Raw genomic sequence first — 27,549 nt, forward strand, 5'->3', positions numbered from 1 at the left:
GGGAGGGGCGCGGTCTTGACCAGGCTGCCCAGGGCTGCCCAGGGACCAGCATCCCTCCAAACGGCAGGTGCCTGGGGTGGCGCCTGGGGTGGCGGGGCTCACGATGTCCACAAGCCCCCCTCCCCCACCCCTGAAGCAAGCCTTTCAACCCTGAGGTCCAGAGGCCCAGTAACTTGCCCAAGGTCACCCTGGATTCTGAGGAGCCATGCTGGGGGGCCGGGGCAGTGCGGCCAGGCCTGCTGCTCCCAGGAACACAGCTGCCCTGGGTCAGCCCGACCACTGGTGTGGCAGCAGCAACACTGGGTGGCGTGTTTGTGTTGTGCTTGTGGGCAGCGCAGGGTGCCCCTGCTGTGGGCTCCTTGCTGAGGGTCAGGCTCTGCCAGGGGCAGGGCAGCAGGGGTCAGCACAGAATCCTTGGCATGGAGCTGGTGTTGCCTCGGAGACGCCCCCAGGACACAGGGCAGGCTGCATGGCCAGGAGGCTGAGGCGGCTGGGGGAACTGCTAGGGACAGGGGAGGTGCACTCACGTGCACCTGCCAGCACCTGCAGGTACACACACCTCCACAGGCGGGGCAGGGCCAGGTTCCGGAGCATCGTGGGGGCTGCAGGGCAGACTGGGACAGGGCAGCGAAGGGGGTGCCCGGCACTTGGGGTGCAGGCAGCACACGTGGGGTGTGTTGAGGGGCTCCCAGCCCCCTCAACCTGTGCAAGTCTGAATCCTGCACCCGAGGTGTGGCTCGACCACGACCCTCCCCTTGCTACCCCGTCCTCACCAGGTGCCACTGCCTGAATGCCATATTTGGAACCAGTTTCACCGGCTGCTTTCCTAAGGGGAGCTAAGGTACCCGCTGTCCTAGGTCAGAGCTAAGGGGAAAAAGGGGCAAGGGCTGGGCTGTGGGAAGGAGAAATTCCAAGAGGAAGTGGTCAGTAGCGCCCCCAGCTCTGCTCAGACACTGCCCCAAGGCATGACCCTGCCTCTGCCTGCACAGGGTCACCTTGTCAGGAGGGACCTCAGGTGCTCCCCGACACTCTTCTACACGGGGCTCCTCTGAGACAGCCCCAGGGCTGAAGCCCGCACATCTATGAAAAACAGTTTTCAGGAAGAAGTGGGGGAGCTCCGAGCCAGGCAAACCCACCCCTGCCGGCCGGCCAAGTCCCCCCACCCTGAGAGCCTCCAACAGCACAGGCCCCACGCAGGCACAGGTGACGCTCACCTGTCCAAACAGCTGCCTCGGAAGGTGGCAGGTGGAAAGCACGGGTCCCATCTCAAATGAACCCACGGCCTGGCAGTGACAACCAGGTGGCTGAGGGAGCCCTCACACCCAGCTGGAGCATCAGAGCCAGCCAGGACCCCCTCCTCCCTCGGGACACCCCAGTGGGGACGCTTTGCACTGAGCCAGCACTTTGAGCCACGAAAACCCCAGGGACCTTGCGTGGGTCCTGCAGATTCCGCAGGATCCAGGGAAATCTGTCACCCACTGTGAGCGAGGAAGTGGCTCAGTGACACACGCAGTCTCCGGGGCAAATGCTCACTTTTTCTAGTGAGACACGGTCCACCCCACCCTGAGAGTTCAGGGGAGGGGTAGAGGGAGCAGAGACCAAGGCCGGCGTCGGGTGGCAGGCGGACTCTCCCCACCGCAGGGTGGCCGGGGGCCCCTGGCACAGCCTCCCGGAGCGGACACGGACGGACGGCGAGCAAGCACGACAGGAGGCCCTCGTGTCAAACTGCTTTATTCGTCTTAAATAACAGCACAGTCTAACAGATCTACCTGGCATCCGGCGTCCTTGCAGTACACGGACTTAAATACAAAAGGTCAGAGGGCAGAGGGTGGGGGAGGGAGGGGTTCGGTTGTATCTCGTTGCCAGGTCCAGGCCTATGGCAGCACAGCACAGGCTTGTACAGGAGGTCGAGCAACACAGGAGGGAGAAGCCACTGCTGCTGTGGGGGCGGGAGGGGCCCAGAGCACTGTGGACACGGGCGCCGTGGGAGCGGGAGGCTCTGCGTGACGGCAGGCATGGGGGACCCACCAGGGACCGGACCGCAGGCCCACCCTCCTCCCGCCCTCAGAATCCAACAGCAGCCGTTTGCAACAGAACTGGCTTTTTGTTTTCTGTTTAAGAAATAAAGACGACAGGGCTTTCCCGCGAGCCAAGCGTGCAGAGCTGCTACTGTGCTGCTTCCGAAGTGTGCACAGGGCGACGGTGAGGGCAGGGCCGTGGGTACAACTTCAGAGGGTTTTTCTTAAAGAAAAGAACATCTAAGGACTTAGTCCCGTATGCACTTTTGAGCATTTCTACAGCATGCGATTCTAAGGAGAAACCCACCCAATATGGCAAACAATCAATTCTTTAAAATTTAACTTAGAAAGTCTGAGATCATTATTTTCAAAACATTGATTTGTACATTGTTTCATACACGAGTAAGCGACTGACTATCCAAGCACCTGACGGCGTCTGGCAGACACACGCTCCTGGCGCGGCGGCGGGCGTGTGCCTGCTCACCTCACTGCTCAGCGTGTTCGTGTGCGACAACGGTCGGTGACACCAGACAAGCAACAGAAAACCAGGGGCTCGGGGACGCGTCCCAGGGAGCCACGCGTGCGTCCACGACCCCGCTCACAGCGGCAGGCCCGGGGGCCCAGCTCGGCGGGGTCCTGGGCGCGTTTCACAGGGACATCACAGAACAGGGTCACTGGTCTACAACTCGGGTAAACTAACGGAAGCTGTGTCTGTCTCACAATACACTCATTTACCTTCAGGGTAACGTTTTTATTATAGTATTTCCTTTTAAAATTCATTCAAGACAAAAAAGAAAACAGAGACGATGGCCCCGGGAGGAATGCGCGGCTCGCGGCGGACGGCACGCGTCTTCTCGGAGTGGGATTGTGCTCTTGGTTTCAGCGTAGGTGAAGGAGAAGATCTTTGCCCTTTTGAAGTGCTGAGGGTGTGGGTGTCCACGTGAGAGTGGCTGGACAGGACGCGCTATCACTGGGACGCTTCAAGGTCGGAATGGTCTTCCAGTCACCACGGGGCTGCCTGCTGCGGAAACAGCACAGCTCGGCGTCAAGAGGACGGAAACTCAAGTCCAGCACACGGCGTCTCCGCTCGCAGCGGGGGCACACGGCCTCACGGGGCTGCCCGCGCACACGACCGGCACGCACAGCCCGCGGGGCGGCGCCCGGGCTCGGCGTTACCTACCGGCCTTAGTTCCAGATCTTGAGGAAGCTGTCCCAGGACCCCGTGGCCACGGCCATGCCGTCATCCGTCACTCCCAGGCAGCTGACGCGGTTGTCATGACCAGCCAGGACACCTGGGAGGGGCAAACAGCCACAGTCACCCATGTGTGCCCACGACAGCTCAGGCAGCCAGGAGGGACGGTGCCCGTCATGTCCCAGGGGTGCAAACAGCGCCCTGCTCCTCTGCAAAGACAAGGCTCCAGGGACACCAACACTCCAGGGCCCAGCCTTGAGTCGGTCACCAAGTGGGGGGAAGAGCTGGGAAAGGCACCGACACACAGTGACGCGCCGCAGCACGCGCTGGCCCCTGAGTGCGCCGTGGTGCCCTTAAGTAAGCAGCCAGCACCGTGGTGCACTGGCTGAAGCCACCACTTCCTACACTGGCACCCCTGGGAGAGCTGGTTCAGTCCCGGCTGCTCCGCTTCCATTCCAGCGCCCTGCTGATGGCCCTGGAAGACAGCAGAGGAAGCCCAGGTGCTCGGACTGCTGCCACTCACATGGGAGACCTGGACGGTGCTCCTGACTCCTGGCTTCGGCCGGCCCAGCCCTGGCCACTGAGGCCATTTGGGAGGAATTCACTCTCTAATAAATAGAACTTGAAAAGCAAAACAAACACGTGCACGGGTGTCGGTGCTGTGGTGGGTGGGCCAGGCGGGCGGCCTCACTGCAGTGTCACATCCCAGCTACTTTGCTTCTGACCCCAGATTCCTGGCATGCGCCTGGCAAGGCAGCAGGTGGCCCAAGTGCTTCAGCCCCTGCCACCCACAAGGGAGACTAGGATGGAGCTCCTGGCTCCGGCCTGGCCCAGCCTTGGCTGTTGTAGCCATTTGGGGAATAAGCTGGTGGGTGGAAGATATTCTCTCTCTCTCTCTCTCTCTCTCTCTCTCTCTCTCTCTCCCCCCTTCTGATCTCCTTCCCTTTCTCTGTCACTTTGCCTTTCAAATAAATTAATTCATTTAAAAAATAAAAACATGTATCCAACAAAAAGACTTCAAACAGAACCACACCTGCCCACCCCACCACGTTGCAGCCAGCAGCTCAGAGGGAGCGCCCGGGGTCAGGGTCCCCGCTCTGCTGTGCCACCCCCTCCTCACAGGTGCACTTGGGAGGAACTTCTGGTGCCCCTTGAGCCAGCACTGGCAGGGGCCAGGGCCTGGACGTGGTGGACATCCCCATCACCACACCCCGTCACGCACGGCCTGAGCAGCACAAACCTAACCGCTTCAGCCCACGTGTGTCGGTCACAGCCCCAGCCGCCTACCTGCCCGGTCAGCCTTGAGCGCGTCCCAGACGTTGCAGTTGAAGTCGTCGTACCCGGCGAGGAGGAGCCGCCCGCTCTTGGAGAAGGAGACCGAGGTGATCCCACAGATGATGTTGTCGTGGGAGTAGGTCATGAGCTCCTGGTCTGCGCGAAGGTCAAACAGCCTGCAGGTGGCGTCGTCTGAGCCGGTGGCAAACGCGTTGCCGTTTGGAAAGAACTAGAAGAGGAAGAGAACCATGGCAGCATGTGACAGCGACGCAGGCACGGCAGGAAGCTAAGCAGGGCTGGGCTCTGGCGAGGACTGGGGCGGGGCGGGGACGCCATGGCCGCTGTTCCGAACAGCCGCTTCCACTGCAGCCCAGCAGTGAGATGTGGTCAGCTGACTGCTCTGGGCCACCAGCCTTCAGCCTCAGCTCAGGCAGGAGGGAGGGACTGAGCAGGCAACGGTCGGCCTGCAGCACACCAGACGCGTCCAGACACATCTGAACACCTCCAGGAGGCTGCAAGGCGACAGCACTGCCTTCAGCCAAAGGGCTCAGGAGGACCCGGAGCGGCTCCAGGACACCCCGCCGGGGCCTGCAACGGGTGGGAACGGGGCCTGTCACAGCACCGCCACGCCACCGAAGCCTGAGAGCTATGGCCGACACATGGGCAGCTGGCTGGGGTCACGTCGGAAGTCTTCTGCACCCCAGTTTGTGAGTCAGGTTGCATTTACATGGTGGACAGGACAAACAGCTGACAGCCTGCAGGCTAGAGCACGGAGCGAGCCGCGGCCCCCAGACTCACACAGATGGCGTTGATGTCGGACTCGTGGCCTGTGAAGGTCTGCCGGCACATGCCTTCTCGCACGTCCCAGAGCTTGGCTGAGGCGTCACACGCACCAGAAACAAACAGCCTGGTGTCAGGGGCAAGAGACAGGCTCATGACGTCCCCAGTGTGTCCGGTGAATGTGGTCGTCTGCTGGCCGGTCTCAATGTCCCACAGGGCACTGGAACAGGAGCAATGGACAAGTGGGCATGGGGCTGAGATCACAGACGAGTCACGTGCTCAACCACCCAGGGCCTCGGGAACCTCAGGGCTCGCTCGAGACAAGCCTCCACCCTGTAATCTCGCACACAAAGGCCGCTCGGGCTCCTCGAGAGGTGTGTGGAGGGAAGTGGGCAGTAGGAAGCTGCTGACCAAGCCCTGGACCAGGGAGAGAACCCGATTCTGCCCACAGCTGCTCCTCAAGGCCCCGGAGCCTCCCAGTGCCGGCCACTTCCGTGCTTTCCTGCACCCGAGGGACAATGCTAGGGAAGCAGACGGCTCAGAGGAAGTCTGAGGCCCCACGCTGCCCCCCTGGAGTTCCAGAGAACCTGTTACAGGACATGGCACGGCCACTCGGTGGCCACAGGCGAGCAGCAACAGCACCCGCCCAGGGCAGGCGTCTGCTCTGAAAGCCAAGTCATGGCTGCCTCTGTGCCTCAACCACAGACACCGCGCCTTCATCTCAGCTTCCCAGGAAAACCTGGCTCAGCCCGAAAACAAACCCAGTCCAAGGATTTCAGCATCTACTGCCCAGGGAGCGACCGCTCCAGGGCCTGGGGACGGCAGAAAGGAAGTCCCACAGCGGAGTCAGAAGAAATGACTCAGACCTAAGGGAGCATCAAAAATCCTCCAGTCCCGCGAGACTGACTGGATTCCAAGTCCTCTATGAATCTATGAGGCCAACACGGCCGGCACTTCGTGATACCGACTCCTGTGTTGCTGAGGGAGGCAGGAGCCTGCAGGTGACGTGGGCCCCGTGCTGACCCTGTGACTGGGCAAATGAGTCACAGCCTGGCCAGCCATGCCAGCTCCTGGCCACCAAGCCATGACAAAACTCACCGGGGGCTGGCGCTGTGGTGTAGCGGGCAAAACCGCTGCCTGCAGTGCCGGCATCCCATATGGGCGCCACTTGGAGTCCTGGCTACTCTCCTTCTGATCCAGCTCTCTGCTATGTCCCGGGAAAGCAGTGGAGGATGGCCCAAGTCCTTGGGCCCCTGCATCCGCGTGGGAGACCCGGAAGAAGCTCCTGGCTCCTAGCTTCAGATAGGTGCAACTCCAGCCATTGTGGCCAATTAGGGAGTGAATCAGTGGATGGAAGACCTCTCTCTCTCTGCCTCTCCTTCTCTGTGTAACTGTTTCAAATAAATAAATAAATAAATAAATCTTAAAAAAAAAAGAAAAAGAAAATCCACCAGGGCAGTTTGTCTAAAATGACTCTGGCTTAAATGCTGGTCATTTATACACAAATGAAAAAACTCGAGAGATTATGGACGTGGGTTTCCGGAAAACCGAAGGCTGAGAACGAGTCCCTTGGAGGGCAGCACCTGACATCTGCAGCAGAATCCTGCCTCGCAGGGCGGTGGCCCCGCCCAGGGCTACAGACAGCACCCACGGGGGAGAACTGAGAGCTGGGCTGGGTGGGTGGTGGGGGTGAGACGCTGCCCGGACGCTGGCATCCACCCTGCAGTGCCTGGATTTGAGTCCCAGCTCCGCTCACTCCTGGGAGGCAGCCAGTGACGGCCCCAGTGCTCGCGTCCCTGCCACTCAGACTGAGCCTGTCCCCCTGGCTTGTTGTGGGCAGCTGGGGGGTGACCTGCAAAAGGAGGGTCTCTTCTGTCTCTGTCTCTCTATGCTTTTTTTTTTTTTTTAAGACTTATTTTTTTTTTGAAAGAGAGAGAGAGATCGATCTTCCAGACACTGGTTCACTCCCTAGATAGCTACAACAGCCAGCCCTGGGCCAGGCCAAAGCCAGGAGCTTCATCAGGGTCCCCCATGTTGGGGCAGGAGCCCAAGCACTGGGCCATCTTCTGCTGCTTTCCCAGGTGCATTAGCAGAGAGCTGGACTGGAAGTGGAGCAGCCGGGACTCAAACCAGCACCCATATGGGATGTCAGCTCTATAGGGGATGATGTTACCTGCTATGCCACAACACTGGCCCCTATGCCTTTCAAATAAATAAATTTTAATAAAAAGGAAATATGCAGATACTTGATGCACAGCTACTGTTCAAACAGCTTCACTTCCCACAAGCAGTGACTGCTCCACCCATTGTTACTTCCTGTTTGGAACCCCAAGGCCATTTCAGACGATATGAACGGTCCAGCTAAGGTCAAGGACAGCATTTCCTGTGTCCAGATCTTTGGCTCTGACCATGACCCCAAGGCACCGCAGGCCTGGCTCGAGTACTCACCACGTGGTGTCTCCAGAGCTGGTGACGATCTGATTGTCATCCAGGAATCGGCAGCAGGACAAGTAACCTGGCAAAGAGCAGATCCACATGATGTCCTGCACCGAGCAGACCCTAAGCCTACGCTTCAGCAGACACAGAGCCAGGGCGGCGTCATGAGCACATCTCAAAGTCCGGCAGACGCCCCATTTCCTTACAAACACTGGGCCAGGTCAGCATGCACTGCCGGGCAGGGCTGAGGCCGTGGCCAGGCCGGAGAGCAGGACAGTGACAGCGCCTCACACGGACCCCACACCTACACAGCACCGGTGGTCTTTCCTCTGCTCTTCTGGGAAAACAGACGGCCCTGAGGGAGCCCCTCCTTCTCTCCCTCATTGGCTCACCTGTTCACCCACTGAACAAGAACTGACCCAGGCCTGCTGGGCAGCTTCCGGCCCCTGGACATATTCTTGAACAAAGGAGACACTTCCTGCTTCCCCGGACCTAACACTCCAGGGGCAGAGAGAAGGAAGAGGCCATCACAGCACGTGTCCACCTGTGGGTGAGGGCCGGGCGGGGCGGGGCAACCAGACGAGAAGGGAAGGAGGTTCCAAGCATGAAAGGCCAGAGGAGCCTCGGGGCCGCCAGGGCTCCCAGGCCACCAGGGGATCCTCAAGGCAACAGGAGCGGGCATTTCGGGCAGTGGTTAAGACAGCACTCAGAGGCCAGCACCACGGCTCAATAGGCTAATCCTCCGCCTGTGGCGCCAGCACACCAGGTTCTAGTCCCGGTCGGGGCGCCAGATTCTGTCCCGGTTGCTCCTCTTCCTGTCCAGCTCTCTACTGTGGCCCGGGAGTGCAGTGGAGGATGGCCCAGGTCCTTGGGCCCTGCACCTGCATGGGAGACCAGGAGAAGCACCTGGCTCCTGGCTTCGGATTGGCACAATGCCCCGGCCGCAGCGGCCATTGTGGGGTGAACCAATGGAAAAAGGAAGACCTTTCTCTCTGTCTCTCTCTCTCACTGTCCACGCTGTCAAAAAAAACCAAAAAAACAAAACAAAAAAAAACCCCACCACTCAGGGCACCTGCATCCCTAGAGGGCCTGGGTTCGAGTCCCAACTTGTGCTTCTGATTCCAGCTTCCTGCTCGTGTGTACCCTGGGAGACACAGATAATGGCTCAAGGACTTGAGTCTGTGTCACCCACGTGGGTGAGCCGGGCTGAGTTCCAGGCTCCTGGCTTCAGCCTTGACTCTTGCAGCCATCTGGGCAGTGAACCAGCAGAGGGAAGACCTTTCTCTCCCTGTCTATAACTCTGCCTCTCAAATAAATAAAATCTTAAAAAAAAAACCACAAAGCAACAGGAAAACACAGCATTCTGGCAGTGACACTGTGTCCAGTGGGGGGAGGGGGCACTGGGAAGGGGGTACCAGGTCCAGGGGGCTCGGCACACATGGGACACCCCCAGAAGCCCTGTTCTGAGCAGCTAACAGCAAAGACAGAAATGCAGCGTGGACGTGGCCACACGTCGTGACTTTGCAGGGTTTACCACTGCTTCACACTCTTGTTCTCATCCCAGTCGCCAGAGGACCAGTGCACGTACCACCACCCAGAACTCATCGAGGACTCAAAGGGCAGGCACAGCACAGCTATCACAGCCACAGGGTTAGGGCCAGCACGGCCTCCCAAGTGCTCTGGGGACACTGGCCACTGTCAGGGACACACCCGCTTAGGGCTGGGCCACACCAGCCAAGGCAGGCGACACCCTGTGGATCAGCAAAATGCAGAAACGAAGCATGTAGAAAGGAGAAGCCCGCGTGGAGTGTGAGCACAGAGAACCGACACGCGGAGGGGCGATCTCCAGACAGCAGCTACGTGCCCAGGTGAACACGCGTGGATTGTGAGCACAGAGAACCGACACGCGGAGGGGCGATCTCTAGACAGCAGCTACGTGCCCAGGAAAACACGCGTGGAGTGTGAGCACAGAGAACCGACACGCGGAGGGGCGATCTCTAGACAGCAGCTACGTGCCCAGGGAAACACGCGTGGAGTGTGAGCACAGAGAACCGACACGCGGAGGGGCGATCTCTAGACAGCAGCTACGTGCCCAGGCGAACACGCGTGGAGTGTGAGCACAGAGAACCGACACGCGGAGGGGCGATCTCTAGACAGCAGCTACGTGCCCAGGCGAACACGCGTGGAGTGTGAGCACAGAGAACCGACACGCGGAGGGGCGATCTCTAGACAGCAGCTACGTGCCCAGGCGAACACGCGTGGAGTGTGAGCACAGAGAACCGACACGCGGAGGGGCGATCTCTAGACAGCAGCTACGTGCCCAGGCGAACACGCGTGGAGTGTGAGCACAGAGAACCGACACGCGGAGGGGCGATCTCTAGACAGCAGCTACGTGCCCAGGCGAACACGCGTGGAGTGTGAGCACAGAGAACCGACACGCGGAGGGGCGATCTCTAGACAGCAGCTACATGCCCAGGAAAACACGCGTGGAGTGTGAGCACAGAGAACCGACACGCGGAGGGGCGATCTCTAGACAGCAGCTACGTGCCCAGGGAAACACGCGTGCAACACCAGGCCACTGGCGAGCCAGCACCCTCTGCAGCCCGCACAGCCCTGCGCCCGGCCCGGCTCACTCCTCCCCATTCGTCCGCGCAGCTGTCAGTTCTTTCTGGGAACAATCCCCGCATCCCCATGCCAGGTTAGGAGGCTCCCATTCGGACAACGTCACGCAGTGTCACCCCTAACGGGGAGCGCAGAAGGGCAGGAAAGAGCCGTGACCTCAGGATGCTGGCCTCTTGGCCCCCAACTTCTCACCCAGGAGCCACAGCTCAGGTGAAAGAGGCCTGGGCTCTCCGGACCACACCCTCCCCCACGGCAGCCAACCACCGGAACTCCTGAGGGTCTCCGGAGTGGTCCTCCAACAGCAGGAGCGCGGCCGGCCTGCGAGCCATGTTACATCAAGACCAGAAGCAGCACCGCAGCACACGTGTGGCCTGGGGCCGTCAGGCACATGAACCAGGTGTGCGGCCGCGGAGTGGCTGGGAAGGCTGCTCTAGTGTCCCTTTGTAACTCTGTGTGGTGAGAGCTTTCAAAACACAGACACACACTGCTTCTAATGACACCAGGGAGGGGACTCGGCGTGCGGGCACTCGAGGGGTGGGAACCATCGTCCCGCGCAATTCCAGAAAAGCTGTTCCTTCCAGGGAGCAAAGGCCCAGCGTGGCCTGGGCTGGCAGGCAGCAGTCAGGGTGCAGAGCCCAGCCTCTCTCGGGGCTTCCCACAGGGGCCTCTTGGCCAGTGGCAGGCGGTGACGAGGCACAGGGGCTCCAGGCTCCACTCTCAGCAGGAGGCTTCTGAAGGTTTGTTCCCACGCCCTCATCTGCCTGTGTCCACTGTGGAGAGGTGCAGAGCTGTCTGTCCACCCAAGTCCTCAGCCAACGGAGGCAGCCATGACGCCTGGTGCCCGGGGTGGAGGCAGGAGCACATCAGGTGGGAATTGCCCTTCCCCGCCCTGGCGAAGGCCGTGCTGCCGCCTTCCTGGACCTGCAGAGGCGCAGGGCAGACGCACACCAAGCAGAAACGCAGGCGTGTAGCAGGAGCACAGGTGCCTGCACACACATGGAGGTCCCGAGCCTCGTGGGGCCACCAGCTGCAGGGACGAGGCTTGAGGGGAGGCAGCGTGGGGAGCAGAGGGGGCAGGAAGGTGCCTTCCTAGGAGGTAGCAGGGGCACCCAGGAAGCCGAGTCACCAGGTCCGGGACAAAGAAAACCACCCAAGAGTGCATGCACACACACAAACACACACACACTTGTGTGCAGGGGGCCGTGCACACGCACACACACTTGTGTGCAGGGGGCCGCACACACTCACACACACACTCATACTTGTGTGCAGGGGGCCGCGCGCACAGACACACACATACACTCTCACACCCGTGTGCATGGGGCTGCCCATGCATACACACATGTGGGGGAGGCTGAAGCCGGAGAGGCCTAGAGGAAACTTCCTGAGCCTGCCTCGCATTTGAAAACCTGTCTTCAAGTTTCAAATCCCTGGCAGTAAGTGACCCAGCCCCAGGGCGCTTTTGCCTAAGGATCATTAAGGTGGTATAACAGGAGTGGCTAAAACCTTTTTGCATCACATCACCCCACCCCTTGCCCGCATCCGCTCTGTAGCTGTGTACCGCAGCTATATAAACACCTCCCTTTTACAACAAAGTGAGATCCTACTTCGCATGGGCTCCCCACTGCGTCTGACTGTCCCCCGGGGTTGGGGAAGGCTGAGTGGCGGATGGCGCACTTCCCCTCCTCGGCCAACGCAAGCTGCGGGCAGCCTGTCTTTCTCCGGCGGTGACGAGGAAGAATCACTGCACACACACACACACACACACCCCTGTGTGCGGAGGGCTGTGTGTACACACACACACACACCTCTGTGCGGAGGGCTGTGTGTACACACACACACACACACACCTCTGTGCGGAGGGCTGTGTGTACACACACACACACCCACACCTCTGCAGGGGGCTGTGTACACACACACACACACACCTCTGTGTGGAGGGCTGTGTGTACATACACACACACACACACCTCTGCAGGGGGCTGTGTGTACACACACACACCCCTGTGTGCGGAGGGCTGTGTGTACATGCACACACACACACACCTGTGTGCGGAGAGCTGCTGTCCTGGAAGCATGGCCCCATGCAGCCCCCCTGGCCACTCGCCCCAAGGACACGAGTGTGGGCTTCAGAATCATCCACCTACAGGGGCCTTTGCTGCGGGGATACCGAAAGCGGCAAGATCTGCACATGCCTGCACGCCCCACGGAAGGGCCAAGTCGGCAAACCACACGACGGAACTCTCCAAACTTCTTAAAGGTGACACCGTAGTTCTGGGTGGAATTGTAGGTGAAAAACAAAAGAAAGAGACTCAGAGTCCTCTTGCAAAACATCCACACTGAACGCACACTGAGATCTCGCTCTGGCCTGCACCTGGGAGAGCAGCCCCATCTGCTGAGAAGCGAGGAAGAGACCCCAGCCGGGGAAGCCCACTGGGCACCCACAAGCAGGCCAAGGAGCGCCAGCACTGCCACTGGGAGGGAGTCGGACTTGACAGATGTCACAGAGCACCTGGGCCGCACACAAGACAAGAGCGGTCAGCAGGACCTGCGGGGAGGGGAAGCAGGGGAGCTGGGGAGCACAGGTGGGCAGCAAAGGAAGAGACGACGGAACAGCCTGCAGTCACCAGCTAGGAACGTGAGAGCGAGCGCCAAGGCCGACAGAGCAACTGTGGAAAACGTCACGCCAACGAAGGAATCCGAACGATTCCCGGCTGGACTGAGACCCCTCTGGGCCCAGGAAAGGGAAACTCCTTCTTTGCTGTATCTGTTATACTGGTCGGATGGAAGGGAGGCTGGGAGGGAGGCCGAGGGATGGGGGAGGCATGGGAGAGGCCCGAGGCCGTCTGTGACTGCAGTGCAAGAGCACGGGGTGGGGGTGCCGAGGCAGCAGCCACAGAAACCACCAGTCGCTCAGTGGTGACTGCTGGGGGGCGCTCCCCAGGGCAGCAGCTTCCTTCTGCATCCTGTCTTTCACCAATACACACGATGTCCTGCTTCTCACTGCAGGAGGAAACCACGTGAGCACCGGCATCTCGTCTCCCGAATGGTGCTGACCTGACTCCTGGCTGCCCCACTTCTGACCTGGCTTCCCATGAGCCTGGGAAGATGGGGAAGGCGGCACAGCACCTGGGCCCCCACCAGCCATGCAGGAGACCAGGATGGAGTTCCTGGCCTCCACCCTGGAGTGGCCATTCAGGGGATAAGCCAGTGGGTGAAAGATTGTTCTCTCTCTGCCTCTCCCGCTGCCTCGCACTCTGCCTTTCAAATACATAAAAATAAGTGTTTACATTTTTAAGATGCCAGCTAGGATGCCCGCGTCCCACGCCGGAACGTCGGGGTTTGATTCCTACTCCAGCTGCCTGCTAATGAAGACCTGGAGAGCAGAGGGATGGCTCAGCTAATGCGATCCCTGTCCTCCCGGGAGGATGGGAAAAATTGGCAAAATGTCATCCCAAAGACCAACCTCAAGATGAGATGCTGGGATGAGCTGACAACTTTTTGCTTCCTGTGCATCCCTCCACTCACCGGGAGGCAGAGGGGGCAAGAACGCCCTTTCCCAGGCGTACTGCCCCAGGTCGGTAGAAGCCGAGCCGACAGCAGCTACTGTAACTGTGCTCACGGAAGCAAAGGAACACCTCAGTATAAACAAAAACATAAGAAATCGCAACAGAAAAGTTAAAAAGGCTTTTATTTCTCATTTTATTCAAAGATAAGAGATAGAGACACAGAAATCTTCCATCTGTTGGCTCACTCCTCAAATGCCCACAACAGCTGGGCTGGGTGGTGTCAAAGCCAGGAGGCTGGCATTCGACATGGGTGTCCCCAGTGGAGGGCAGGGACCAAGGACTTTAGTCACCACTTGACGCTTTCCAGGGTGCACGCCGTCAGCAATCTGGAATAGGCAGTGGATCTGGGACTCAAACCCCAGCACTCGGGGCCAGCAATGTGGCGCAGTAGGTTAATCCTCGCCTGTGGCGCAGGCATCCCATATGGGCACCGCATCTAGTCCCAGCTGCTCCTCTTCCAATCAACCTCTCTGCTGTGGCCTGGGAAAGCAGTAGAAGATGGCCCAAGTGCCTGGACCCCTGTACCCACATGGGAGACTGGGAAGAATCTCCTGGCTCCTGGCTTCAGACCGGTGCAGCTCCAACCATTGTGGCCATTTGGGGAGTGAACCAAAAGAAGGAAGACCTTTCTCTCTGTCTCTCCCTGTGTAACTCTACCTCTCAAATAAATAAAATGTTAGAACACACACACAGACACACACACAGAGACACACACACAGACACACACACAGCACTCTGATACAGGATGTGGGAGCTTCAAGAAACAGCTAAACCACTATGCCAAACGCCGGCCCCAAACTAGCCTGAAATAAAATCAAAAAAAGAGCTGGACAGCTGGGAGTTGACAGAGATGGGACATCAAGCAGACCTGAATAGAAATACAAATGAGCAAATCTGAGGAAGGGGTGGCGGGAGAGAACCCGCAAAGCCGCAGGAGGCCAGAAAACATGTGAATCACGTGGCTTAAGGTTTCTCCAACCTGGAGAAAAACAAGATTCCAAAGAGACTCAAGGAGCAAGCTTTCACTTTTTTTTTTTTTTTTTTTTGACAGGCAGAGTGGACAGTGAGAGAGAGACAGAGAGAAAAGTCTTCCTTTTGCCATTGGTTCACCCTCCAATGGCCGCCGCGGCCGGCACACCGCACTGATCCGAAGCCAGGAGCCAGGTGCTTCTCCTGGTCTCCCATGGGGTGCAGGGCCCAAGCACTTGGGCCATCCTCCACTGCACTCCCTGGCCACAGCAGAGAGCTGGCCTGGAAGAGGGACAACCGGGATAGAATCCGGCGCCCCAACCGGGACTAGAACCCGGTGTGCCGGCGCCGCAAGGCGGAGGATTAGCCTGTTGAGCCGCGGCGCCAGCCAATGAGCAAGCTTTAAGTAACTTTTATTACAGTATATGAGGGAACTTCAAAAAATTCACAGAAAATGGAATTAAAAGGAAATTTCAGGCACGCGTGGTTAGCCTGGTGGCTGAGACACTGTATCCCCCACAGCAGAGCGCGGGCTCCCTGCTCCCAGCTCCTGCCTCCTGTGAACGCTGGAAGGCAGTGGATCGGAACGTGTGCAGCTACCCCTCGGGACATTTCTTGAAGTGCCTATGTTTGAGAAGGAAGAAGTTCTAAAACCAGTGACTTAAGCTTCTCCCTAAGAAGCCAGAATATTGAGAAGGGAACTGCAAAGCAGACAGACGGCGAGAAGTAAACAGAGCAGCAACGACCCCTGACCTGGCCCACACCACTCACCCAGCAGCCTGCTCAGCGGGGTCAGCAGCGACACGATTTAGTCCCTGATTCTGACAACGTCCTTGGCTGCATTTGGGAAACAGGCAAGCCTGGCATGGTGTTGCCAAGAGAATACTGAAGCGGCAGAACTTGTGAGAATGGAAAATACAGCAAGACCCTGGAAGTGAGGTACTAGGCCAGGCACTTCCTTTGCTCATTAGTTCCTTTGAAAGCCGAATCGTGGCAAAATAATACAAGCAGGAAACTTTTCACACTGGTGCAGTTTTCTGACAACACACACTTTCCATGAACTGGGCAAAGACCCTCCCCATACGACGTGAAAATATAATATGTTGGCACCAAAATAAACCCATCTTTCAGTTCCATTTTCCATGAACTTTTCCATGTGCCACACAACCAACATTGGACAGCCAGGACCAACACAGCCAAGCCGCCTCCCTGCAACAGGGACGCTTGCCGGTGTGGACCCAGCGCACACGTGTGCTTGAAACGGGACATCCGGGGAAGGGGCTCACGGTGCAGAAGTGTGCAGTCAGAGTCGGGACTGGACTGTGCATCCGCCGACCCAAAAACAACCGGGAAGGGAGTGAGCAGAGGAGCCGGACACCCCACGACGGGGGACACAGTAATTTAAATCCAAGGTTTTTCTTCAGAAAACCTCTGGCTGCTACCCCAACTTTTATTTGAAGTAACCTCACTAAGTAGTAGCTGACAGAGGCGAGAATTCAGAGTGTGCTACGTGCTCGAGGAGAGCCGCCTAGCCCGGGAAGGAGTCGGAGGAAGCGCACCTGTGTGTCCGGCCAGCTCCCGACTCACACGGACGTTCCCTTCGCGCGTCTTCAGGTTGTAAATGGAGCAGATGTTGTCCAGCCCACCGCAGGCCACGTAGTTCCCAGAGGGGGCGTATGCACAGGTCATGACCCAGGAGGAGCGCAGAGGGATGGCGTGCACCTGCAGGCAGAACACCGGTGGGACTCTCACCTTCCGGCTCAAAAGCATAACCATGGACACCGACTTCCCCTTTGGCCTTCAACTCTCACTGCATAGGAGAGGACGAGCGACGCAGGGCCACAGTGACCCAGAGCAGTTCGCAGGCGTGGCTGTGGCATCGCCAGCCACGGCGCTGCAGTGCTAACGTGTGGCAGCCACAGACTACACAGAGGGCACTTCACCACCTGTCCACACGGTGTGAACTCACCAAAAACAACAGCGCATTGTCACTGGGAATTATCATAACCCACACTGTCACACACCTCCTTAGGTGCAGACAGATCTGGCGTAATTATTGCGACCTGTTATATACATGATATTTAGTAAAATACAACTGGGCTAGATTTTCACATACATATTTAGGCAAATTACAGTACTTTTTAAATTTAATACAAACAACCTTGGATTAAATTTTAAAAGAATTTGATTTATACTTCAAAGTATAATGCCTTTTAGAGAATCTCTTGTAAAAATGAGTAACTAAATGAAAGGCTGTATTTCTGCATTTTATAAATAAAACACACAGACTGAGAGACGGAGCTACAACCGGAGTGCTCACCTCCTACCTGCTTGGTGGAGGCCCAGCACCCTGCAGTACGACTAAGCCCTGTCCAGATGAAGCTGGCATGCCACACGGCTCTGTCCCCCTAAATGACCTCACCACAAACACAGCTCGCGAGCAGGCATCTCCCAGTGGTTGAGGCCTGCAGCCACAGCAGAATACCTGGGCTCAAAGCCAGCTCCGCTCCTGGCTCGGCTTCCTGCTCATGGAGACCCCAGGATGTGTGGTGATGGCTCAAGTAACTGGGTTACTGCCACCCACAACGCAGACTGGATTAACTCCCTGACTTGTGGCTCCGGCCACTGCCCAGCCCCAGCCACTGCAGACCCCTGGGGAGCGCCCCAGCAGACAGGAGACCTCTATCGGTCTCCCTCTCCGTGTCACCACACCTCTCCATGAAACAGAACCCAGCCAAACGCTCTGCTGTGCCTCCCTGCACTACCCTGCGCTCCCTGGTGCAGCGCAGCCCCGCGGATGCCGCCTGCTCACCCACCTTGTTTGTGGTGTAGCTGTCCCAGATGATGAGCTTGCCGTCCTGTGAGGCACTGACGAGCAGCCTGCAGGGGAGAGACAGACAAATCAGCCCTGCACAGCCGGAGATCCCACACGGGAGGAACACGGACACAGAACACAGGACAGCTTCGCGAGCACGACTGCGGTGACCTCGCCGAGAGCAGTCCAGACCGCGCTCAGCGCTCAGCTCCAGCACAGACCAGGACACCGGAGCCTCTGGCCCTGCCGACCAAAGCAGGCTGGCTGCGGCTCCTAACTGCTCTGCGTCGTCTCCCTCCGCTATAAACCACGCTACACACACAGAGGTCTTTAAAGAGCCAAAGATTGTACACAATAGGAAGTTTTCTATTCCATCACAAAGAGAAAGCCAGTCTATACGGGAATGAAAGGCTTCAGACCTTCCAGATTCACAAAACACCTCTCACCCAAGAGCAACATTTCTCCAACTGAACTTCAGTTGGAATCCAGGTCTCCTAGAAGCTACGGTGCTCAGCGCCCAGCTGGCTGGGTAGCAGCACACCGACGACAGCACGCACGCATGCTGCCTGGCAGGAGGCACAGTGGCCATGGACACGGGCTGTGTCCGGGACCTGCGTGCTGGGAAAGGTGCTGTGTCTACGTGGGTAACCAGGACGGGGTCCCGCCGAACGGGAGCACGACCAGCAGCCAATCCGAGAGGCTGAGACAAAGTGAACCAGCGCTGTGGTCAAACCAGGCGCTCAGATGTGAGACACAGCACTAAACCACCAGGCCACACAGGCGTGAAACCCTCCGACAGCTGAGAGCTAGCACGGCCTGGGAACCACTGTCGAAGGACGGCTGCCTACAGAACGTGCTGTTCCAAGGAGGAACCGGGCCAGAACGTTCCCTGCTGTCTCCAGCAGACACTTGTCAATGACAGCGACACAGACTGGAACCGGCTCACGACAGCACACGTGGCTTCCTGACGCAGACCAGAAGCTGAGGGTAAGACTCACTCAGGTCATCCTGAGAGTGTCGGCCACTTTAACACAACAACGCGAACGGCAGGAACAGAAGCCGCTTCAGTGCTTTGCTACGTAATTCACTCCTGGAACATGCGGCATGCATGCTCCCATCTCTTCTCATCTTCCAGATGCAATTCTTTTTTCTAAAAATTTATTTACTTATTTGAAAGTCAGAGAGATGGGGTGTGAGAAACAAAGACAGAGAGGTCTTCCAGACACTGGTCCACTCCCCAGATGGCTGCAACAGCCAGGGATAGGCCAGCCTGAAGCCAGGAGCATCTTCCAGGTCTCCCATGCTGGGTTGGAAGTAGAGTAGCTGGGACACGAACTGGCGCCCCGTGGGATGCCAGTGTCTCGAGTGCCAGCCCCCAGGTGCAATTCTTAGCCCAGCCATCAACAGTCCTGTAGGTGAAGACACCCCCCCCTGCTGCTCTCCTTGTCCAGCCAGTCTGAAGCCTGAGGCCGAACCCAAGCCCACCCAGAGCAGCTCCTCCTCCAGGTAGGGTCACCTTCAGAGAGCTCTCTGTCACACAGCTCAGTAAGCGCTGACTCGTCAGAGTGGGGGAGTAAGCTGCTAATTCCCCGGAAGGTGACAGGAGACACCTCCTCCCCCAGGTCAGGACCTGGCTTCGCGTTGCCTCCTGGAGGCCTGCCTGTTCACACGACAGTCCCCTGAGGGCCACCACACAGAACACAGAGAAACAAGTATGCCAGCGGGCTGCAGGGCACTGAGGAGCGGGCACGGCCCAGACGCCTGGTGCCCTTCACCCCACACACAGCTGTGTTCCAGCCCAGGCACGGACCCACGTGACTGAGAGGGCACCTGAAGTGCCACTGAAAACCAGAGCCGAGGGTGGGCACGGGGACACCTGCCTCCCACCCTGCAATGCCTAGCTCATCCTCCGGCTTCAATTCCCACCCCATCTTCCCACGGCTGTGCACCGGGGGAGTCAGCAGTGCTTGGGGCCCTGCCACCCACAGGAGAGACCCAGACAAGGGCCTTGCTCCTGGTTTCGGCCTGGCACAGCCCAGGGGGTTGCAGGCATCTGGGGGTGAGCCAGCGGAAGGAAGGCTCTGTCGCTCTGCGTGTGGAGTAAATAACTATTTTTTTTTAAAGAATCAGATTATAGTATAAATTTTTCTTTCTTTCTTTTTTTTTTTTTAAAGACTTGTATATTTATTTGAGCTATATTTGAGAGTGGGAAGCAGAGAGAGATCTTCCATCCGCTGGTTCACTCCCCAAAGGGCTGCAACAGCCAAAGCTGGGCCGATCTGAAGGCAGGAGCTGCTTCCGGGTCTCCCACGTGGGTGCAGGGGCCCACGCACCTGGGCCATCTTCCACTGCTTTCCCAGGCCACAGCAGGGAGCTGGATCGGAAGAGGAAGAGCTGCGACATGAATCGGCACTCCATATACGCCGGCACTGCAGACAGAGGCTTAGCCTACTACGGCACAGCACCAGTCCCGAACATATTACATTGACCAACTCCAACTACACACTCGTACATGTGTGTGCACACAAGCATGTGTCACAGGCTCCCAGTGTGGTTTTGAAAGAAACACTGTTGGCCTGCCAGTCGAAAGCCAAAGCATTCACAATTCATAAATGACAGCCTGAGCCATGAAAAAGTGAGAGTCTGTGTGACAACCTTTGTTTACGGTAGCAGGAATAAGGTGACTTCAGGAAAACACACATCCCCCAAAACTCCAAAACAACTATTTTAGGCTTTAAATACACAGCCACTGACCTACCCAGAAAACAGCTGTTTAAAACAAATAATCTGGGCCGGCGCCGTGGCTTAACAGGCTAATCCTCCGCCTTGTGGCACCGGCACACCGGGTTCTAGTCCCAGTTGGGGCGCCGGATTCTATCCCGGTTGCCCCTCTTCCAGGCCAGCTCTCTGCTATGGCCCGGGAGTACAGTGGAGGATGGCCCAGGTCCTTGGGCCCTGCACCCACATAGGAGACCAGAAGCACCTGGCTCCTGGCTTCAGATCAGTGAGATGCGCCGGCCACAGCGGCCATTGGAGGGTGAACCAATGGCAAAAAGGAAGACCTTTCTCTCTCTCTCTCACTATCCACTCTGCCTGTCAAAAATAAAAAAATAATTTTAAAAAATTAAATTAAAAAAAAAAAAACAAAAAACAACACACAAATAATCTGGGGCCAGTGCTACGGCTCAGCAGGTGAAAGCCCCGGCCCGCAGCGCCAGCATCCCATGTGGCAACAGTCTGAGTCCCAGCTGCTCCACTTCCCATCCAGCTCCCTGCTAATGCACCTGGGAAGGCAGTGGAAGGTGGCCCAAGTGCTTGGGACCCGGCACCCACTTGGGAGGCCCGGAAGAGGCTCCTGGCTCTTGACTTCCAACTGCCTCTGCTCTGGCCATTGCAGCCATTTGGGGAGTGAACTAGTGGATGGAAGACCTCTCCCTCTCTGTCTCTACCTCTATGTCTTTCAAATAATCTTAAAAAAATAAACAAACAAAACAAATGATCCTGATACTCTGGACAGCACAGGTCCTCCTTAATATTACCTCCTGGTTTTCTTTTGTGATCATGCAGCATGAAATCTAACTGTCCAGCTTAAAAAGCAAGTGTAAGCCCAATTCTCAGGGGCCGGCGCTGTGGAGTAGCAGGTAAAGCCACTGTCTGCAGTGCCAGCATCCCATATGGGCGCCGGTTCAAGTCCTGGCTGCTCCACTTCTGACCCAGCTCTCTGCTATGGCCTGGGAAAGCAGTAGAAGATGGCCCAAGTCCTTGGGCCCCTGCACGCACGTGGGAGACCTGGAAGAAGTTCCTGGCTTCAGGTTGGCACAGCTCCAGCTGCTGCGACCACCTGGGGAATGAACCAGCAGATGGAAGACCTCCCTCTCTCTCTGCCTCTGTCTCTCTGTAACTCTGCCTTTCAAATAAACAAATAACTAAAAAAATAAAGTCATCATTAAAAAATATTGAAAGAACTAAGTTTGCACAACACAGTTTTGCTGATTTACGTATTTTGAATGTATTTTAATTGATGAATAACTGCATGTATGTATGGGATACAATGTGATGTTCTGATGTATGTTTATATTATGGGATGGTTGAACCAAGCTGGTTAACACACCCACCACCTCATACCCTTTTGTTTGTGGTGAGAACATTTAGCATTTACTCTGTGAGCTGAGCTGCGAGGCCCTGGCTCCTGACCCCGGTTTCCCACCAGCGCAGCCCCTGGGCAGTGCTGACGGCTCATCTAATGGGTTTCAGGCCACTCACCTGGGGGCCTGGGCTGAGTTCCTGCCGATGGCTGTGGCCCAGCCCAGATCACTGCAGGCATTTGGGGAGTAAACCAACAGAGGAGAGCTCTGTCTCTCTTGCTGCGTTTCAAGTAAATACAAGTTTAGAGCAGTCCTGGAGATTTCATAGTTCTGAACTGATGCCCGGAGCCCTGCGCACACAGCCGTCTCCCAGCTGGCGGTCTGTGCCCTCTGAACATCACCCCCTCCCACCTCCCCTTTCCTTTTTTTGCTTTCTGACTACAGCCATCATTAAAACGCTCACACTGTCATTTGCATATGAAATTGTATGGGATACTGTATAGAACAAACTAAAGATAGAATCTTTTGTTCTCCAGCCTTTACACTCCAAAGCACTTCCATGAAAAAGAGAAAGCCAAGCAGAAAATTCCACTCTGTCAACTCAACGAGGAAAAAGCTGCTGCTCAAAGGCAGGCAAGTCAAGAACCGCATGTCAGACTTCGAAGAGCAGGCTGCAGTCCACAAATCAAAAGCACCTTCTTTATTTGGGAAGAAAACATAAGAGATGGACTTAGGAACCTCTAAAACCACAGGAAAAGAGAGCTTACCAGATGTCCTTTCTACAGTGGCCCACAGGGAAGCCACACAGCCCAAGGCAGGCGTGGGCGGAGGCAGGGCAGAGGGTGAGCAGGGGGCAGGGGAGTGGACGGGAGGTTAAGAAGCCCAGGAAGAGGAAGAACAGGAGCCTGAGGGGCTGTGTCTGGGGCAATGAACACGCCACAGAGGGGCACAACGACCGGGTGAGGGGCGATGGCCGCAGCAAACACACACATCCATGCACCTGCTGGGGGCCCCAACCACAGAAACCCAGGCACAGCACCAGCCCCACAGGCTGCTGCTCTAAGGCTATCTCCCTGGGCGTCCAGCAGCCTGGATCAGGCGCTGAAATCCCAGGAGGGCCAGCAGCCACGAGAACAGGCCGAGCAGTGCACAACACAGGGACGGAGGAAGGCAACTTCCCAAGGTCACGTCAGAGCATGGCGGAGCTGAGGGAAGGTGGAGTTTCCCAGGGAGAAGAACCTGAGCCACGCAAGCCAGCCTGGAGCAGAGAGGAAACAGCAGAGCAGGACGGGCCAGGTGAGCAGGACCCCGGATGGAGCGCAGACCCGCGCATGTGCCACGCCTGGCCTGCTCCTCTGACTCCTCCTCCTGGTGTTGCTCTCTACAAAGTACAGCAGATGAATCCGGGCAACCTTCCCCGACAACAGACACTTGGTGACGTGGCCGATCGGCTGCTGCCGTGGCCTGCGTTACCTGGAGTCCGTGCCCCAGTGCATGGCGTAAATCTTCGCCAGGTGCCCCCTCAGCGTTCTCCTGGTGCGCATCTGGATCCTCCCCACCGGGTCGATGTTGTTTGTGATCTTAAACACGAAGGTTCCTGAGGTTAACGTCTGTGACCACACGATCTTCCCAGAGCCCTCCTCCTCACCCACCCAGCAGGGCCCAGCCATCCTCCAGCTCTTCAGGGGCACCGGGGCCCTCGGGACTCTGAACAGGTCTACTGCTTCCATGGGGCGTAAGGACACACCTGTCCCTCTGGCACGCAGACGCACGGCAGCCCAGCTCCGCCTCTGTCTCGGGGCCTGGGGGCCACCACAGGGACAGCCTCCAGCAGCTGCCGTGCTGCTCCCCTCGGGCCACGTGTGGGCCGGGACAACGCTCAGGATCTGTGTCTGCATGGCAGCACCCACCCCAGGGCGGACACCGACAGCAATGACTCCAGGTTGGCAAATGGGCAGCGCACACCCAACAGGAGTCTTCAAAAATGGCCAAAGTGTGCCGAGAACTGACAGTCACAATTCTACGCCGCGTACATTTCTTCTTAAAGAAGATGCCCTTACGTGTCTGGACAGCGTAATACACCAAGTCATCTTCAGAGGATGAATCTGAGTTTTCTTTCACTATTCTGTCCGATTCTTTAATTTTTTAAAACTCTGTTATAGTGCCCCACTCGGGGGCACTCAGCACATCCCGCATGCTGTGCAGCCGTCGCCACTGCTCGGCTCCCCACCCACCCAGCGGCCACCCTCCTCCTCTCGCCCCCACAGTCCCTGCAGCCAGCAATCTCCTGTCTTCAACTTAACCATTCTGGGTATTTCATACACACAGAGTTGTCAAACACAGAGCTACACGTGTCTGGCTGTTCTTCTCATCACCCGCTGCGAGGTCACCCACGTGGCTGCACTCCCGTTCATGGCGGAGTAACATCCCACCGTGCACACGCCACCACGAGTCTGTACGCTCATCCACTTGTGGAGAGCTGGATGGTCTCCTCCCCTGGCTATGTGAGCAGTGATGTGAACACTGCACGGCCATCCTCCTTTAACTGGTTTTGCTATGCATGGCTCCGTGACCTGTGGTCAATCGCAGTCTGCAACTACTACATAGAAAATCCCAGGTACGGACAATTCCCAAGTTTAAGCTGTGAGCCGTCCTGAGCAGGAGAATGACATCCCACTGCGGCCTGCGCGTCCTGTCTGGGGTGAGTCAGCCCTCGGCCCGGCGCGCCCGCGCTGTGCCCACTGTGGTCACCTAAGCTGCGTCCCAGCCCCGTGTCGTCTGCCTCACTACACCTCCTCGCGCAGGCGTTGTTGTCACAAGTGTGAGTACAGGAAGATCAACTTTTTGAGACAGATCATATGCACAGATTTCCTGCAGTGTTGTTTTTATGATTATTCTATTATTAGTTCTCAACGTTGCCTCTGTAGGGCCTGTGTACACGAGGCTTGATATCCACGGGTTTGGGGGTGTGCGTATCCTATTGAACGCACGCTTGAACGCTGGCTTTTAATCCTTTTGCGCACACAAGGAGCCATGGAGCTGCTGTTCAAGTGTCTGGGGAGCTGCCGGGCCGGCCTGCGGCGTCCAGTTCTGGGGCAGGCCGGTCACGAAGGCCGCGACACGACGCCTGACTGGGACAGCAGTGCTTCTGCCCTGGCAGGGAGCACTACTCGGGCTGAAGAGACGACACGTACACAGAACCCACTGTCTCCTCCCACGTCTGGACGGCTCCACAAAGACAGTGCCCCCGCAGTGGTGTGGCAACTGCGCGGGCAGAGCTCACTCAGAGGGTCCAGGCCGCACACAGCTCTTACCTGAGAGAGCGTCGCATCTGCACATGCTTTCCTGGCATCCTGGGAAGCAACACAAGAGAGATGAGCGGCGTTCCAGGCCGGTCAACCCAGGACCTCACAGATCACTGTGGAAGGAAAGCCCCCCCGACACCCACCATCCACCGCACTCGGCCACTCCAAACACAGGGGACCCTTTCAGCACGGCAACCGTGGAACCCGGCACTGCGACAGCACCGGGATGGCACCGGGGCAGGGCACCTGGGCTCGGGGCTGCCTTGGCCTTCGGCGCTTCTGAGCAACCACGCTGGCTCAGTGCCTGCACAGTTGATCCAGGGAGGACAGGAGGCCGGCGCCCAGTGAGAATGGTCCAGCAAGGACCTCATAACCAGCCCAAAAAACTCTTTGGGACGACATTAATTACTTTGTTGGATTTAAATTTCACAGAAAAGAGCAAGGCGTCTGATCAGACTAGAGATTCAGATGAAACCTTCTGGCTTCTTCCTGGCTGTCAATCCGCTTTCTTATCTATGGAATGATGAAATGCTTCAACCAGCAGGTGCACCCTGTGGAAGGACACTCCGGCACGAACAACAAGTAAACAAAGGGACTGGATAATCTTGGAATCTTAAATTAACATATATTTTTATAAACAGAAAGATATAGGGAGCTGGCGCTGTGGTGTAGCAGGGCAAGCCACCACCTGCAGTGTCAGATCCCACGTGGGCATGGGTTTGAGCTCTGGCTGTTTGGCTGTTCCACTTCCGATCCAGCTCTCTGCTATGCCCCCTGCACCCACGTGGGAGACCTGGAAGAAGCTCCTGGCTCCTGGCTTTGGATCAGCCCAGCTCTGGCCATTGGAGCCATTTGGGGAGTGAATCAGTGGATGGAAGACTTCTCTCTGCCTCTACCTCTTGTAACTCTTTCACATAAATAAATAAATCTTAAAAAATAAAAATAAGAAAGCAATATGTAAAAGAGAACTTTAAAAATCCACAGAAAAAGCCGGCGCCGCGGCTCAACAGGCAAATCCTCCGCCTTGCGGCGCCGGCACACCGGGTTCTAGTCCCGGTCGGGACACCAATCCTGTCCCGGTTGCCCCTCTTCCAGGCCAGCTCTCTGCTGTGGCCAGGGAGTGCAGTGGAGGATGGCCCAAGTGCTTGGGCCCTGCACCCCCATGGGAGACCAGGAGAAGCACCTGGCTCCTGCCATCGGAACAGTGCGGTGCGCTGGCCGCAGCGCGCCTACCGCGGCGGCCATTGGAGGGTGAACCAACGGCAAAAAGGAAGACCTTTCTCTCTGTCTCTCTCTCTACTGTCCACTCTGCCTGTCAAAAAAATAAAATTAAATTAAATTAAAAAAAAAATCCACAGAAAAATGGAATTGAAAGATAAGCTAATTTGGGGGCAAAATATTTTGAAACCCAGGCATAATTTTATAATACATATATTCTATGAATTTCCTGAAGACCTCTTGTACACCAGATGCAGTAAAATGAGAACACAGCTTTAAAAGGCTCACAACAGGAGTGTGGGCAGCCCCTCAGAGGCGCTCAGGCCATGTCCAGTAAGACACGGGTCTCCATGCTGCTGTGTCTGACACTATGGCTGGCTGTTCCCAGATCCGATTTAAGGGGCAAACTTTCCTACTGCAAATTTTTATTTTATGAAGCCAGTGGGAATATCTGTGAATTAATAATATAAAGAAACTATTGGCCAGTGCCGCAGCTCACTAGGCTAATCCTCTGCCTGCGGCGCCGGCACCCCGGGTTCTAGTCCCGGTTGCTCCTCTTCCAGGCCAGCTCTCTGCTGTGGCCCGGGAAGGCAGTGGAGGATGGCCCAAGTGCTTGGGCCCTGCACCCGCATCGGAGACCAGGAGAAGCACCTGGCTCCTGGCTTCAGATCGGCGCAGTACGCCGGTCATAGCAGCCATTTGGAGGGTGAACCAACAGAAGGAAGACCTTTCTCTCTGTCTCTCTCTCTAACTCTGCCTGTCAAAAAAAAAAAAAAAAAAGGTCAAACCACACTAGAGTTTAAGACAATACTGTCAGGGTCAACACAAATCGCTGCTTCAGTGGGTGCATGCTGTAGTGTGGGGGTCAGACGCTGTGTGGCCCACGTCCCACAGCAAGCTGCCAGGTCAAGTCTCAGGTATTCTGCTCCTGACCAGCTCCCTGCTAGCATGCCTGGGAGGCAGATAATGGCCAAGAACTTAGGTCCCTGCCACCCACGTGGGAAACCCAGATGGAGCTCCCAGCTATGGTCTGGCCAAGCCCTGTGAGGAAGACCTGCTGCTCAGATTCCAAAGGCAAAGTTAGAGAGAGAGGAAGAGACACAGAAACTAAGAGATTTTCCATCTGCTGGTTCACTCTCCAAATGGTCACAATGGCCAGAGCTGGCCAACCCAAAGCCAGGAGATTCTTCTGGGTCTCCCACGTGGGTGCAGAGTCCCAAGCACTTGGGCCATCTTCCACTGGTGTCCCAAGCCATAAGCAGAGA

At 57.0% G+C, this 27,549-nt stretch overlaps 1 protein-coding gene across 3 annotated transcripts in view; it reads right to left on the minus strand.

Moving 5' to 3' along the window:
* Positions 1–1,713: 1,713 nt before the first annotated feature.
* GNB1 (G protein subunit beta 1) overlaps positions 1,714–27,549 on the minus strand; it is a 73,979-nt gene continuing 48,143 nt past the window's right edge. For 2 of the 3 annotated variants that reach the window (XM_062190302.1, XM_062190301.1), the window contains 9 exons: positions 25,076–25,114; positions 23,235–23,341; positions 17,678–17,741; positions 16,421–16,583; positions 7,714–7,780; positions 5,284–5,485; positions 4,498–4,714; positions 3,199–3,310; positions 1,714–3,039 (listed from right to left, as the gene is read on the minus strand). In XM_062190302.1, the coding sequence (XP_062046286.1) occupies positions 3,204–3,310; positions 4,498–4,714; positions 5,284–5,485; positions 7,714–7,780; positions 16,421–16,583; positions 17,678–17,741; positions 23,235–23,341; positions 25,076–25,114 (966 nt within the window). In that variant the 3' untranslated portion in view covers positions 1,714–3,039; positions 3,199–3,203. The remainder of the gene's footprint in view (positions 3,040–3,198; positions 3,311–4,497; positions 4,715–5,283; positions 5,486–7,713; positions 7,781–16,420; positions 16,584–17,677; positions 17,742–23,234; positions 23,342–25,075; positions 25,115–27,549) is intronic. The other variant, XM_062190303.1, reaches the window with a different exon arrangement.

Source organism: Lepus europaeus, chromosome 5 (assembly GCF_033115175.1).
Source record: "Lepus europaeus isolate LE1 chromosome 5, mLepTim1.pri, whole genome shotgun sequence".
Classification (NCBI taxonomy): Eukaryota; Metazoa; Chordata; class Mammalia; order Lagomorpha; family Leporidae; genus Lepus; species Lepus europaeus.